Here is a 15,316-nt window from a genome sequence, read left to right as displayed (position 1 = left end):
GTTTTAGGATAAAAAATAAAGTATGATTTAGATGCAACAGAATCTTACTAGTTACTGTTACATAAACCATGACAAAGCGTTCTGTATTTATAATTTTGATTATATATAACTAACTAACCTGAATTTCGGACGATCTCTCCTTCAGGCGCGTAAAGTACTCTTGGTCTACTTTTGCTTCGAGCTCGTCTCCCGCGCATGTCTTCCGATGGCGGCGCAGCGGCCACATTGCCTCTTGACCTTGATCTGGTTCAAATCATGACCGGTTGTTAATACATTTGTTTTAGAATATAATTATGATTGTAACGGAGAAGACTTTACCCCGCACAAAATTTGTTTATTTGATACACACTTTTAAATATGTATTTTCATAAGTACCTTCTAATAGGCGATTCGACCGGCAATGGCGCGCTGACTCCAGGGCTAAGCGCAGGAGCTACTATCAGCGAGCCCAAGTAAAATGTCTCCACGTCCGCGAACTCATTGCGCAGTTGTGAAAAACTTCGCACCTGTGACCAAATATTTTTTAGTAGTAGGCGAGGGGGCGATTCTTGTACATAGCAAGAGAATCCTCTGATTCTCTTGTGCATAACAAGAGAGACAAAGGTCGCCCGCTTGCTATGGTGGATCGCCATATCAAAGAACTTGAGATAAATCCTGTTGAACTTAAGGCCTACTCCAAATAATGGGAGCCAAAAGTAAAAGAAGAAGTATCATATAGCATGTACAGCATGTATAGCATGTCAGAATAAAGTATAGTATAGCATGTAGCATGTAGACTAGTAGCAAGGATCGACAAAGATATCTAGCTTAAGCAGAACAAGTCGCTGCTTTCGGATAGAAACAAGATAATAGCATTTCAAAAGAACTTTTCAAAGTTTCCAATTTTGATCGACGGATCAAATATCCTTATCATTATTTGCCTAAATTATGATTAAAAAATATTTCTCGGCTGTAAATTGTAATTGTATGTAACAAATTGGGTAAAGACTGATGACCCAGCAGTGGGACAGCATACTAATAAAAAACGAATAAATCAAATCCAAACTGAAAAATATTTTTCAATATACATATCCACCTACCTCTTGTCCAGTTATTGTGTACATCCTCTTAGCACCGCTCATCTTGAGAACCTGGCCCAAGTCTTCCAGCACCTCTTCAAACGGCTGAGTTGTACGGAGGTTCAGCAACACGCGGCACTTGTGAAGAAAAACCTCACTTTACATCACTCTCTTCAAAATTCTTGACTACAGACTCAGAACAATGACCATTTGCTGGACACTTACATGTATAGACGTAATAAAAAAAATTGTTTGTGTGACGTTATGTGAAAACTTTTGTTTGCCTTATTTTATACCATTTTATCATCATTTTATCTTTTTTTTTTATTCGCACAAAATATGGCACAGAACGATGTTAAAATTAAATAGACGTTTGGAAAGACCCTCGTCTCCTCCATCCAGCCACTGGAAGCCGGACAGGATATGTGGAGACTTTCAATTAGCTCTTTGTTTCATATTGTTACGTCTATGTTTCTTACATAGCTGTTAGTCTTCCTAAATAAATAGAATAAAATAACTGATGGAAGGTGAAACGGTATCTACCAATCGGCTTGGTAGAAGTGACTGCCAAAAAGGGAAAATCTTTGGGTGCATCTTCTTCTTTTCGTAGCATAAAATCGTGTTAAACAAATCGAGTAAAAAAAGTCTATATATAATCTATTCTCAGTCAAGGTATTAAACAGTATACCGACGGTATCACCTTCGTATCGGACAGTTACGTTAATATTTGCCCGGCCTCAAATAAATTTCGCGCAGGGCTCAATCGAAACCTTCCACCACCGTTTACAGCCAAGGTCTTGCATTGAAAGTGACTTCGCCGTGAAATCGTGAGGGTCTGAATAACAGTAATTTCATAAGCGAGGGTTACTTGTAATGACCGGTTCCATAAGTGATTTAACTTGAAAACGAAATTAATACAGAACATTTACAGTTGGCTTTGATTTATTTCTTGCTTTTTGTGGGTTAATAAAAATATAGAAGAGAGAGAGAGAGATACTAAAGAGATAGCTCCCTCATCTGTATAGTTTCCCAGTTTCTTCCGCATCCATAGAGCATCGGAGGCCAGGGTGCACTTTTCTGCTTTTCCGCCTTGATCATATTACCCACAATATTATCCTTGATAACATAAAACCTTCTTGGGTTCGCCCCTTTTGCCAAGACCAGCGGCGCCAGATATTTGTCACCTACCGATGTATGTTTTCACTATTATTATTGAGTACTCTGAATGAAATACATGTATGACATGTAAATTTCAACTATTAATGACCCTCTCTCATAATAACCGAGTTGAATATTACCACAATAAATTGTAACGATCTTAGTATGCTAATGACACGTACTCAGTTATTCACATTACCGTAAAGTATGGAATTATACTCAAGCACACATTTATGAGCCAATGGACTGAATTGTGGAGAAAAACTGTTCACTACGGGTTTAATTACGTCGTGTAACCTACTTGCATTTGTAATGTAAGTATTCCATCCACAGTTCCACTGTTAAAGCAGTACTACTTACAATTTTGCAATAAATACGATTTTTAATAAATTCATGGTGTAATTACACGCGGAAAAGTATGATTTAACTTGCGTCTTGTTATGTGTAATTTTACTTTAAAATTACACTACACTACATTTATTATAAATTACGATTGCGTAATTTATTGTAATAACTCGTCTCGTTACTCTTACAATTAAAATTAATCTAAAACAATATGAAAAATTAAAAACTGTTCTAAAATTAAATACATTGTTCTAAGATGTGCGCTTACTCGTAGTTTCGTAGCAAATCGTAGCAGTCGTAGCAGTCGTAGCAATCCAATCGTTGCCAACATTTGTAGAGACCTCTACGAATTTTTTTTCTACACGTTTTTAACACGTTTTCGATACGAAACCAAATCCTCATTTTGTTGAGAGTTTTCATATTTACTTATCTATGTATTAGTACAAAAGATCGTCACATGCTGGCTTATAGCTGGATTGTCGCCAATTATTAGCCCCCACGTGTATTGAGTGGTCCATTTGACTGTTGGGAGTCCAGTCACGCGACCAGACCCCTGTGGTTGTTGTCTCTTCATTCCACCGACTGCTCCCGGGTGCCGGCATGCGACCAGCACCCGTGGTGGCTGTTGTCCATCCGTGCCATATGTAGGGGGAGACAGTACCCTCACCTGTATGGAGTGGTCCATATTGTTGATGATCCTGATGACGCGGCCGCTGGCAGGCTTGCCGCCGCCCGGCGGAGGCGCGTCGGACTCTGCCACTGACTGCTTACGGGTGCCGGCACGCGACCAGCCCCCCGTGGTGGCTGCTGTACCTCCGTACCACATGCCGTTCTTTTTGCCGTAACTTGCCGCCTGTGTGTACATTATTATTAATAAAATGAAATGAATTTTATTAAATAAATAAAACTTTGCTACATTGTTTATAAACTGGTCCCACACTAGGCAACATGCCTGTCCTATGGTCACCTATGTTATAGACCACAAATATAACGTTAACAGTAGCCGACAATAGGTTTACGTAGTTACATGCTATACAATTCCAAGGTCAAAGATACTACTAATTTAAAAAGATAGGAAAAAAAAAGAAAATGCTTTATCATCATATTACATGTGGAGATGCTTCACTGGACCTGACAGTAAATTAGACTGGAATCTGTAGAAACTGTTCAGTATCAATGTAATCCCATTTCATTATGAGCGATGTGATTAGGTGCTTACATTTTCCACGACTCGAACTTCTGATGTCCGTTTGACGCGCTATTTTGTTATATATATATTTAGAAATGAACGGGCTAAACCGTTGGGCAAACTTAGTATTCACACAAGGCAATTTAACCATGAATACTCGTTACTTAAGCATATTTTGGTAGTTGGGTAGTTTCAAAACGGAATTGTGTTTATTCAGAGCTAACCTTAGAATATACAATTTTCGAACACTTAATACCTCTGCCTTTTCATATAGAAGGAATGTACCGTAACGATAGGGTTTACGAACATAAAGTAAATTTAATTTTCGCATTTCAAACTTCACTGTGGGGCATCGGAAATTGAAAAAGTAGTCAGTACAACGATTTTATTGACCTGTGACCAAAATGGGGAAATATTGTTCTCTTGCTTGATTAGAAATTGTTGTAATCAAATTGGATGAAAATCAAAATTCTTAATTATTTTCTTCTTCCATTTTTTATTGTCTTCTAAATGCAAAAAATACCACCAATATAGAACCTGTATGAGCAGTTTCAAAATAACAAATGGTCTAAAAAATAAATAAAAGATACAGGATACCTTTTACCCAAACACTTCTCACCCAAAAGATTTATGAAACGATCGCCCTCGCTTCACCATATTAGAGCCCTCGAGGTTACCTACTCTTCAATGTTTGAACAAAGCAGTTGGAAATTGCCCAATATTCTGATTCGTATATATGTACATGCAGGTTGCCGTGCCCCTGACATGATTTCCATGTTTGACGAATGTGAAATGAAAACTTAACATTAGAAAACACTGCAATGGAAAGAATTGCGACTTAGTAAACGTGCTTTTTATGATGCATTAGCGTGAACAAAATAAATAGTAGATACTTAGCAGGTACTGTTACTTAACACATAAATACTGCTTTGTTTTGACTACGTGAATTTATAAGATGCGGAACATACATGATTTTCATACAAACTTTCACCCTCAATAGTCATTTAGGGGTTGATTTTTTAAAAAAGTAGCCTTTGTTTCAACGTGTGGCAACATAATGCAAACAAAGTTTGTTAAAAAAGTTACAACGTTGTTAGAATTCTCAAAACAGCGGAACATATGTGGAACGGAACAAACAAATTGCCAATCAAGAAATATTTTCAAAGAATTTCACTTCAAAAACGTCAAGCAATACGTTTTCTTTGTCGTATGTAAATCGCCGCGTACGCGATTCACGCAAGCTATTATTTAGCTACTACGGTTGGTCGTAAGGTTTTTTTTAAAAAAAAAACCTTTATTATAAATAAATAAGTAATTTTATTTCAGGTTATAACTTATGTAAAGTTTATAACACCCATATTATGGATACTACCTTAGAGACTAAAATGCATTTGAGATATAAAAACTCATAAACAAGTTTGCACGTACTGACGTGTGGCGCGCTGAATCAGTAAGAAGGCGTCCGCGAAATTTTTGGAAAACGACTTTAGTTGACTTTTGTACGCTTAAAAAGTATTCTTCATTGAATCCTACTAATATTTTTACATAGTACAATGGGTTACAAAAAGTAATGTTTAGTCAACTTTAAATTTGTAATCATAGGTAAAAATTTGATTTACAACAACTCAAAAAAAAAACATAAAAGTTTTATAGTCGATATTGTAAAATCAAAAAGTTATGAGCTTATGATAAAGTTAAAAGGAGAGACGAAACAAAAAAAAATTTTTTATTGACTGTTAACCGACAATAGACTCACCATAATAGTAACGTCGACTCCCTCGGCACTTTTGGAAAAATACCTTATACGTATTCGCGATATTTTGCCTAACAATTAACTATTATAATTACTAACGACAGGACGCTTCGACGTGCGGCCAACCACTGGCGGGTAAACAAAACTATTCCAAATTATTCAAAGTCCTTGAAGCGGTACTGACTACTGACCACATCAAGGCCACTCCTTATCGTGCGTGTAACGATCGTCCAGTCTCATTGACCCTGGACTGGTATGACACTAGGTGGTGGCGAGGTTCCTTCTTGGCTCCACGTATTCTGGTTACACCTCTGATTGGAATGCCGTTTTTGCATTAGTACTTTTATGAATCTTTCTAAATTAGTAAGTAACTGAATAATCTGCAATTCTACATATTCTGCATGAGTAGAAATGGCGATTAATGATATACATAGTAAGTATAACGAAACCATACAGATAGATCTCGTTTAGATGTGCACCAAAAACAGCGCTAACACAAAGGTGCAAACATGTTTTTCAAGTTGTTATTGCGTCAGAACAAGACAATAAAAACTGAAATATCATTTTTATCTTTAAGTCTTGTGAAAATTTTGAACGTAGAACAAACGTTGTTTATAATGACCGTTTTTTATTCCTGTGAGGTTGTTGATATTTTGCAAATAACCATATTCACTTATCCGATTTCTGGTGAAAAATAGTTTTGGCCGAAATAGATAAAAGTTCCTGTTAAAACAACAATGGCTGTATCTATTTAACACCATTGTGCACCCTAATGTTTGTTCATATCTATAATATCTTATTTCTATCCATACTAAATCAACTACGAAATTCACTATCATAAATGTGAAAGTCTGTCTGTACCGCTTTCACGGCGGCTAAACAGCTCAGGGCCGATTTTGATATAATTAGAAATCCAACGTCAAACATAGTTTAACGCGAGTGAATTTGAGGTCTATAACTAGTTGCGTAAAAATATTATTATTTACCTTTTCGTTTTTAACTCAAAAAGAAGCAATAACTACAAATGAACGTGTTAGGAACCTCACAGGGCGAGGTCAGTTGCAAACACTGTTTGAAATTAATACGACTAAAAATGTTGGTCATTTTGTCGTTGCCTGTAAACCGCCGGAAACGGAAGCGACTACCCTCTATTTTGGTAAATTTTACGTCGTTTAATTTTTTATGTTGAAACTTCAATTCTAATTAGCGAACCTTATTTTTAAGATTGAATTTTAAATGCTTAATTTATTTTAATTAAATATTTAAATGTTCATGTATTTAGTTTACATGTTGATAGTTAAGTTATGCTGCTTAAAAATATATATATATATTACTAACTGAGCCCCGGGGCTTCGCTCCCGTGGGAATTTTGGGATGAAAAGGACCAAATTTCATAACAATCGGTCCAGTAGATAATGCGTGAAGACTTAACAAAAAACAAACTTACTTTCGCATTTATAATATCAGTTGGGATTTACTCCTGATAAAAAATAAATTCATACTTTAATTCAATATGCGAATATGAGCAATTGTCGTAATAAAGGATATCACTTGCCACACAATTAAATAACCGAAAATTAAATTTATTTGTTTTGTTTACAGTCAGCAATTAGTCGCTAACGATGTTTTTATTCAAATTCGGTGGCCCTTTAAATATAATTTGTACAAAACACATGAATAAATTCCGCCTAGCATTTGCATCGCATTACCCTGTCTCTACGCAGACTGGGTGGCGCACGCAAAATGTTTGAATATTTACTAGGTATGTACCTACTTCTACTAAACATTGTGTTATGTAATGTTAACACAAATATTAATGAAAAATGAAAAAGTTATTATGTCAAGTGATGGAGTGACTAGTGCTAGTTCTAAAATCTTGAACCAAACAAAATAATTTTTCCATAAAAAAATAAGTACTTATTACCGAACCAGCACTTATAAGTTTACGACTGTTATTTACAAGTATTTTACTTCACCTGAAGTGCTTATTTTCCACAATTATACTGAACGTGCATTTTCCAACGATTTAATGTAGTACCAAATTCATTTAAAGGTGAACGTAGTGGATACTACTTGGCGTAGTGCTTCGTAGGCAGCTACGACGTAGCTGCTCGTAGCGAGCTACCACTTTACCTGTCGTAACCGGTTACATTGTAGCTCTTCGTAGACAACTAAGGAGTCCTCGCTGACCACTATGGATGTCTTAGCCATTTGAAGCTAGTAGTAGAGGCTCGGATGTCACACCTTGCTTACTATCAGTCAGACAAGTATGGACAACCTATAGCAGGCTCTGTGCCTAGTAAAGAAATGTAACGAAGGACGAGTACTCGTCGATGTCCACTAAAGATGTCTCAGCCGCTTGGAGCCAGTGGTAGCGGTTCGAGCGCCACACCTAGTTTGCTGTCAGTTAGATGAGTGTGAACGACTTACAATAGGCTCAGGGGTGTAGGAAGGCAGGGAGACGACGACGAAGGGCGAGTCCTCGTCGCTGTCCACCATGGATGTCTCAGCCGCCTGGAGCCAGCGGTAGCGGCTCGGGCGCCACACTTTGCTTTCTGTCAGTTACCACTTCTTGAAACACCACAGTTCAGTGTTTGAGGTTTAAGATAATTTATTGTAATCGCTTCATTTCTGGTGTATTATACTAAACTGTTGAATGAATATGGTTAGTTAGTCAAATCGTTCAATTTATAAAACTTTGATTTGATTGATTGCGATCTTTTGGTTTGTTGTCACTGATTAATAATTTTTCTTGTCGTTTAAAAAGTTTAAATTATTGAAAATACAGAAAATTAAATAGATACTGCTACTGACTGATGATCCAAAAAATTGGTTTTACCGTTGTAATTATTTTATTTGTACTGTTTACAAAAACCCCACTTTTTTGATTTTGAAGCTGCAATACTTTTGTAAAAATATCACTTGTAGTATGGAACAGACACTATTACACTAACGCGTAAATACTTTCGAAAGCAAATGTCACCTTAGTTCAGCGGCTCCAGTCAAGTTCAAGTGCCTTCTAAGTAAGACTGTATCTTGAAGAGTGCATTATGCACTGCTTTGCATATGACCGGCGTGACGTGGGTCCTGTCGCATTAGCATAGACAAAGGGAGTTACGGCGCGCGATTGCAATGGTATGTCTGGACTGAAGTATGTTTTTATGGTTGGCGATGGCTATCTGTTCGATACGGAGTTCATGGATCGAGTGATGGTTATACAAATTTTAATAATAAGACAAAAGGAAAAACTTATATCTTATTACAAGTATCGAACTTATTTACATTTGAGGAATAAAGAGAGGGAGAGCTTTTCAAAAGACAGATCAAAATGTTCAGGACACGTCAAAAAGACACTAGAAGTGCTCCCATGAGAGACACATTCAGAGTCAGACAAACTCCATGGAATCGAATTATTAAAAATGAAAATACAGAACGCTCACGTGTAATTATCGACTGAACAGTCGAATTGAATTTTATTGGATTGCAGAGCGATAGTTTTTCATGTAAAATGCAACCGAAGTAACATTAAATTCCGAGGCACAACAAAGGTATCTTATATACTGTGGTTTCGTGGACCTGACTATGACGCATGGATGTAACCACTTTTTTAAAAATAATGAGATAGACGTCCTCCTTTTAAACGACTTCTATTGTCTGTCTGTTAGTAACAACTGTCAAAATTAAAATTGAAATAATAATACAGACGAAGAACGATAATACTATCACTGTTTACAAGACCTATTTTGATGACACAACCCAATTGTGTAACGTATGGACTGTCAAATAATAAAATGAATACAAAAGTATTCAATTCTCATTTTAAGATAAAAAGTATTCAACGAGTAAATTTAAAAAAATTAAACCAAACTTACAATTTTACGTTGTACGAGTAAACAAAACAAAAGAATTTCTAAGTCCGACGTAGAATTCAGTACTCACAGTTAAATGCAAATGAATCAATGTACAAGTCAGCAACATGTAAGTGAAAAATATAATATACACGGAGAGTGTTTAGTGGCTACTTGTAATAAAGTAGGTCATACCGGAGCAGGCAGAGATCGGATCTTGGACACGCGTCGCTTACCGTCACGGAATATCGTATAAATATTGCAATAGCGATTAAATTTATTGGGTAATCATGAATAAATTTTAAAATAAAAAATAAAAATGTCCGGTAGTTCTCACTTATTGTATTTTAGTTTTAATTTTATTTCTTAAAGTTAGTTTTATTGTAGGTTTATTATTAATGTAGGTTTATAATTTTAAAGCGGTGATGGTATAAAGTACTTTTCAACTAAGTTGTATTGTAATGAGATAAATTAATTAGAAAATTTACAATTTTCTAATTCTCATGTAGTACCTATATTGCAAAAGCTTACTCTAAAAAAAGACCTCACGTTAAATTATTGTTTTTGACATTTGGAAAAAAGTATTTGAGACGTAACACGACGCATTTCCGATAACAGATGTCAACCATCGATGTTAACATTATGATTAGCTCAAAATAAAATAGTGACAAAGAGTTAAGTGGGGTTTATATATGAAAATAATTTTATATCTACCATGAAGCTATTAAGTGTTGCGATGGTACACGAATGGGTTCAAAACAGAAATTAGTTTTTTGATGTCATATCATGCATATCCCTTATTAATTGAAACTTCATACAAACTGAAGTAAATTCTAATCATCAAAATTATTGAAATCACGAATGCTAAACACGACTCTATTCACATCCAAAATTGCTTCACTTTCAAACTGTTTCCATTTGATTCGATTGAATACGCGATGAGAACAGAAACGACTTTATTCGTCGACAGCATACATGGCACTAGACCAGCCATTACAACAGCTGATTAATTTGCAGCACCAACAAAACAAAAGATTTCGAACACATCGCAAACGGACTAAACACCTTTTTTGTTACACTCGATATGAAACTTTAAGAGTTCGCGATAAGGTTTCTTATTTTATTGGAGGTATCCGTTTACCTCGGTGGGGTATAGCAGACTATTCGAATTTTATACAGTGGCCGGCGAGGTGTGCCGGGGGAGGGGTGCCAAGGTCAGGGCGAGCATCCACGCAATCACGTCACAGAACCTATACCTCGATACACATCTGCACAATTAAGAACCCTTTATGGGTTCTGGAGAAATTATTACAAGTTATGCTCGAGTGGTCACGAGCCGGGGGTCTCACGCGAACTGATAAGGTATATTTGGGTACACGCATTAAAACCCGCAAATAAGGGCCCGGGCCTTGAGCCAGTTAACCTGTGTAATTATTACATGCTGCGTCCGCTGTTACAGAGCTTAATGAAACGGATAAGAAACTGTGTCAAAGGTCAAAAGAAATAATTCGTGTACAATTAGTACACTTGATTATATAATTTTGCAACTGAAACGTAAAATCATGATTTGTATAATACCTATTAACACTAAATTATTCTATGTTGCCATGTGAAGGTCATATATAGTCATAGAGTATATGATTGTATTTTTCAAAATTATTATACACAATATCACGTAATGTATTTAATTTGTGTATTTCCATTTTTGTTATAGCAATTAGCAAAGCGATTAGTCTAATGATCCAGTTAAGAATATTAATTTTGAGACCTAATTCTAGTTATTTCTTTTTCTATATCATAACTATACCCATAACAAGTCAACGGTAATATTAATCTATAGTTTAACTCAATTATTAATTATTTTGAGTTATTCATTGCCACAAACTATATACGATAATACCTGTGTATGTATAATCCCATAAAAATAAGGCAGGGTTGTGTTATTTCTTAATTAACGTAGCCTAAAGTAACATGAAGTGTGTGTTCGTTTGAACGGGCAGTTAAAACTGACCTACCGCCCTATTTCGACAACCCGATGTTTTCGACAGCCCTGGGCTTAGCCGATCACGAACGGAAGAAAAGTGCAATTTATGTATTCCCTGCATACGGACTATGGGATACAGACGCGATGAAAATTATGTCTAATAAATTATACTAAAAAATGAATTAATAAACAATTACACATAAATAAATGTTTGCTGTGCCCTAGCAGGGTGTCACTTGTACTATCAATGTACGCATGTAACTATTCTTTTATCGATAGATAAAATTTTATATATATTTCTTTTTTCTATGCTTTTATCTATGCATGTAACCAACCTACATAACTTGTAACTTGCAATAAAATCTGAAACTGACTCGTAGAAGGTAAAAAACTTGAGTTTTAAGTTAAATTAAATTGAGTAGGTACAATCACGTCCAGATTCACTTTTTAGATTTATCAATTTCATCATTTTGGTATTTCTAGCCAGTCTGAAAGAATGTAAGATTTTAGCTTGTAAAAGATTAAAATTTTAATCAGACACAAAACATCTAAAACGAAATTAAGTACTCACTTTCTGCTGAAAATACTATTGGCAAATACCTAAACACAAAACTGATACTACTGACAGAACCAACTCTATGTTTTTGTAACCCTTTTTATAAGTGGTTGGTAATGTTAAAATTGAAGCACTTAAGTACGCGACTGTCCCGGCCGCACCCAGGTCGTTAAGACGCCGCATTTTTTTATCAAATACTGCGATGACTTCCGCCGAAGTGGCTCCCTGTAATACACTTCACATTTTACATAAAACATTATATATATGATATATAAGTAGCGACATAAAATCCTGTAAAAAACTAGGCAAGTCTCGGTGAAGCTGTTTGTTTCTCTATAAAAAGTAATTTAATCTCTAGGCAAAGCTGAGTCCAAGTTTCTTTTCTGCGATTTATGTTAACATTATTTAAGCATAAGAAGTCAATGACCAAGTTATGCAATAAGTTATGTTTGCAAGAAGTTATTTTTCTACGATAAATTTGTCTATGGTTTGTAGACAGTAAAGAAGTAAGTTATAATTTTTTTAAACTTAATTGCACGACTCGAAAAGTTAACAATATACAAGTGAAGTTCTACGGAATAGGTACAACGCTTAAAGTTCTACGAAATCGTATAGTCGCTACGAAGTGCTACGAAATTAGTAGAAAGGTAATTTTTTAAATTGAATTTTTTTAACTTATGGAGTCGATTCTTGGTTGTCAAAATACCATTCTATTTATGTTTTCGTCTTTTATTGGGATGTTCTTCCTGAATAAACTGTTGCTCAATGCAAATGCACGACCGACTTCCATTGAAGACGACAGTAGCACATGCCTTAATTTGTTATCTCATGATTTTGAGTGTCATGGAAATCGTTTTTTTTTTTACATTAAAGTATTAATGTACATTAAAGTATTTTTTTAAATAAATATAGTAATATTTATTTTAAAAAACAAATTGTATTACTTTTTTCTCCTTTTTCTATTAATGTTAAAGAAAAGGAGAATGGGAACCGCTATTCTCAAATCTTGTGAAAAAAATAGATAGATAGATAGACAGATAAACTGTTTTATATCGAGGACACACAATATACATTTATGATACAGTGAACCATTAAAATAAAGGGCAAATACACAAGAAACATTCTACATAACAATCATGTGCCGCAGCTTTATAAAAGGTCAGTATCTCAGTGCATATTCTGCTCGACAAAGAGCAGGGCACTGGTTTTCAGATACCACCAGATGGTACACGGGGTTTCACGCATATCGGAGACGGTCGCGCCATAGTAATTATACAAATAATGATACACACTTAACACATTTAAAATAATAACATTGCTAATATTATGAAGACAATAGAAAGTAGACTAAACGAATACCTATTCAATTTAAACCGAAACTAACACAATAGCACCAGACAAATCGTACAAGCCACTCGTCACACAAATACTATATGTATTTATTAAGAATAAATAAATAATAAATAAATATATTAGGACAAATCACACAGATTGAGCTAGCCCCAAAGTAAGTGTTGTGTTATGGGATTCTAACTCAACGACACTATTTTTATAACAAATACATATATAGATAAACATCCAAAATTCAAGAATGTAAATAGAAACCAAAGATTTATATATATATTAACGTCCGATTAGTTATGTATTCAGAATTGTGGGTTTAGATATCTTCAACAAGTTAAAGAAAGAATATTAAAGGATATTCTTTCTATTATTCATCCCTTATCGATACGGAGTATGACAGTTTTTTTATCCAGACTAGCCCAACAAGAAATTAGTAATGCAAAAACCGAAGCGGCCTCGAAGACGGATCGCTTTCCTGCGCGCTACATTTGAGTGTCCTGCTTTGTCTGTTATTTATCGTTTCCTTAATAAAATTTAACGAGTTTCCAACGATTTTTAAGAAATGTGGACTCTGTAGAATAGATTTAAAATTGAATTAGTTCATAGAAAATATCATAGTTCGAATTGATTTTCTCGGTTTCGGTTCGGTATAATGTTTTTTGGATAACCTAACAAGAAAATCTTGTCGTAAAATTTCAAGTTTCATTTCCGATAAGTCCTTTGTGATAATTAAAATTCTTATAATGATAAAATAAAGGCACTAGGACAGCAAATAAATATTAAGCTAAGCCTCATGATACGATAGATTATAGAGAGTTTTAATGGTTACCTTATGTCTCCCAATGTTTAACTAGCTGGGTGAGAAGGCTTTTTATGAAACTATGTTTTTCTTGGAATAATAAAGTTTAACAAACAAATAAAAATCTTCCGTCGACATTATGAGTAAGAAAAGTGGAAAAAGAACATGTTTGACATATTGTACCTTTAGACCCACCACAGACCTCACGTATCGGGATAACGGTAAAGCAGAAGACTTCAAGTGCATTAGCATAATTTCCCAGGCCTCCACCCCGCGATTTATCAGCAAGTTGCACCGCAATAAAGGTTATGCACCAGTGCACTCGCCTTGCATAAGTGCAAGGTGGGCCGTTGACCTCTGACCACATGTTCTTTTGTTGTAACACACGGGCTGCAGTCAATGACTGGCAGGTGAACACATAAAAAATAAAAGAAAAATACGGCTCGAATTTTTAATTTCTTTTGTGCCTGCTAAATAGGAGCATCATTTTTCTTGGAGTGACGGAATTCTAAGATACTCATATGCTAAAGAAAAACATTTTATTGTTATTAGTATAAGTAGTTATTAGATTAAGACAACTAAAATGTCTATAAATATTCTATAGAATAAGCCATAGAATTTTGCATATCTACTGTACGTAAACACATAGACTGCATATTTAACCTGTGCTTTAGCTTGGAAAATCATATTAGCTATCAACCAAAATCAAAACACTTTAGTTTATTAAGTTTTACTTTGCATTGGCTAATCGTTCATAAACTTTTTCACCGTAAAGCTACATAGCAAATACGGGTTTAGTGATTACGTCATTAGTCGAATTGAATCACAAACTTAAGCACTGTTGTAGGTTAACAGCTCACCTTTATGTCTGTCTGTTTCTTTAAATATCTTAACCACGTGTAGGCCGAATAAATTGTGTCAGTTAACGACATCAATATACGTTTGCAAACACTTAAATTTCGGGAAATTCAAACATATACACATATATATTTGAATTTCCCGAAATTTCTGTATTTTGCCGAGTATAATTTACTTGCAATTAGTCTAATCATTGTGGGGAAAACAAAATGGGTATTCACATAATCAAAATGCAAATATTTCGGTGCGTGGCTTATCCTTCGACCCACATCTTAGCAAGGCCGTGGCCTCAGTCCACCTCGCCCGTTTCGATCACGTAAAGTCACGTCACAACCCTAGCGACACTTTTTATGAGAGAGAATTAGGTTATTATGGATTATGTAAGCTTAACGAGTTAAGAGTTAACTAATTGTAAAAAATGGTG

General features: G+C 35.1%; 1 protein-coding gene across 3 annotated transcripts in view; it reads right to left on the bottom strand.

Moving 5' to 3' along the window:
- The window catches only part of DCX-EMAP (Doublecortin-domain-containing echinoderm-microtubule-associated protein), a 29,658-nt gene that overhangs the window by 11,621 nt on the left and 2,721 nt on the right, over positions 1 to 15,316 (bottom strand). For 2 of the 3 annotated variants that reach the window (XM_053768048.1, XM_053768039.1), the window contains 4 exons: positions 3,229 to 3,414; positions 1,080 to 1,196; positions 376 to 506; positions 119 to 243 (listed from right to left, as the gene is read on the bottom strand). In XM_053768048.1, the coding sequence (XP_053624023.1) occupies positions 119 to 243; positions 376 to 506; positions 1,080 to 1,196; positions 3,229 to 3,414 (559 nt within the window). Of the gene's footprint in view, positions 1 to 118; positions 244 to 375; positions 507 to 1,079; positions 1,197 to 3,228; positions 3,415 to 7,933; positions 8,223 to 15,316 lie in introns of those variants that run through there. The other variant, XM_053768057.2, reaches the window with a different exon arrangement.

The sequence above is a fragment of the Plodia interpunctella genome, chromosome 3 (assembly GCF_027563975.2).
Source record: "Plodia interpunctella isolate USDA-ARS_2022_Savannah chromosome 3, ilPloInte3.2, whole genome shotgun sequence".
Classification (NCBI taxonomy): domain Eukaryota; kingdom Metazoa; phylum Arthropoda; class Insecta; order Lepidoptera; family Pyralidae; genus Plodia; species Plodia interpunctella.
This window is presented reverse-complemented; position numbering and strand designations above follow the sequence as displayed.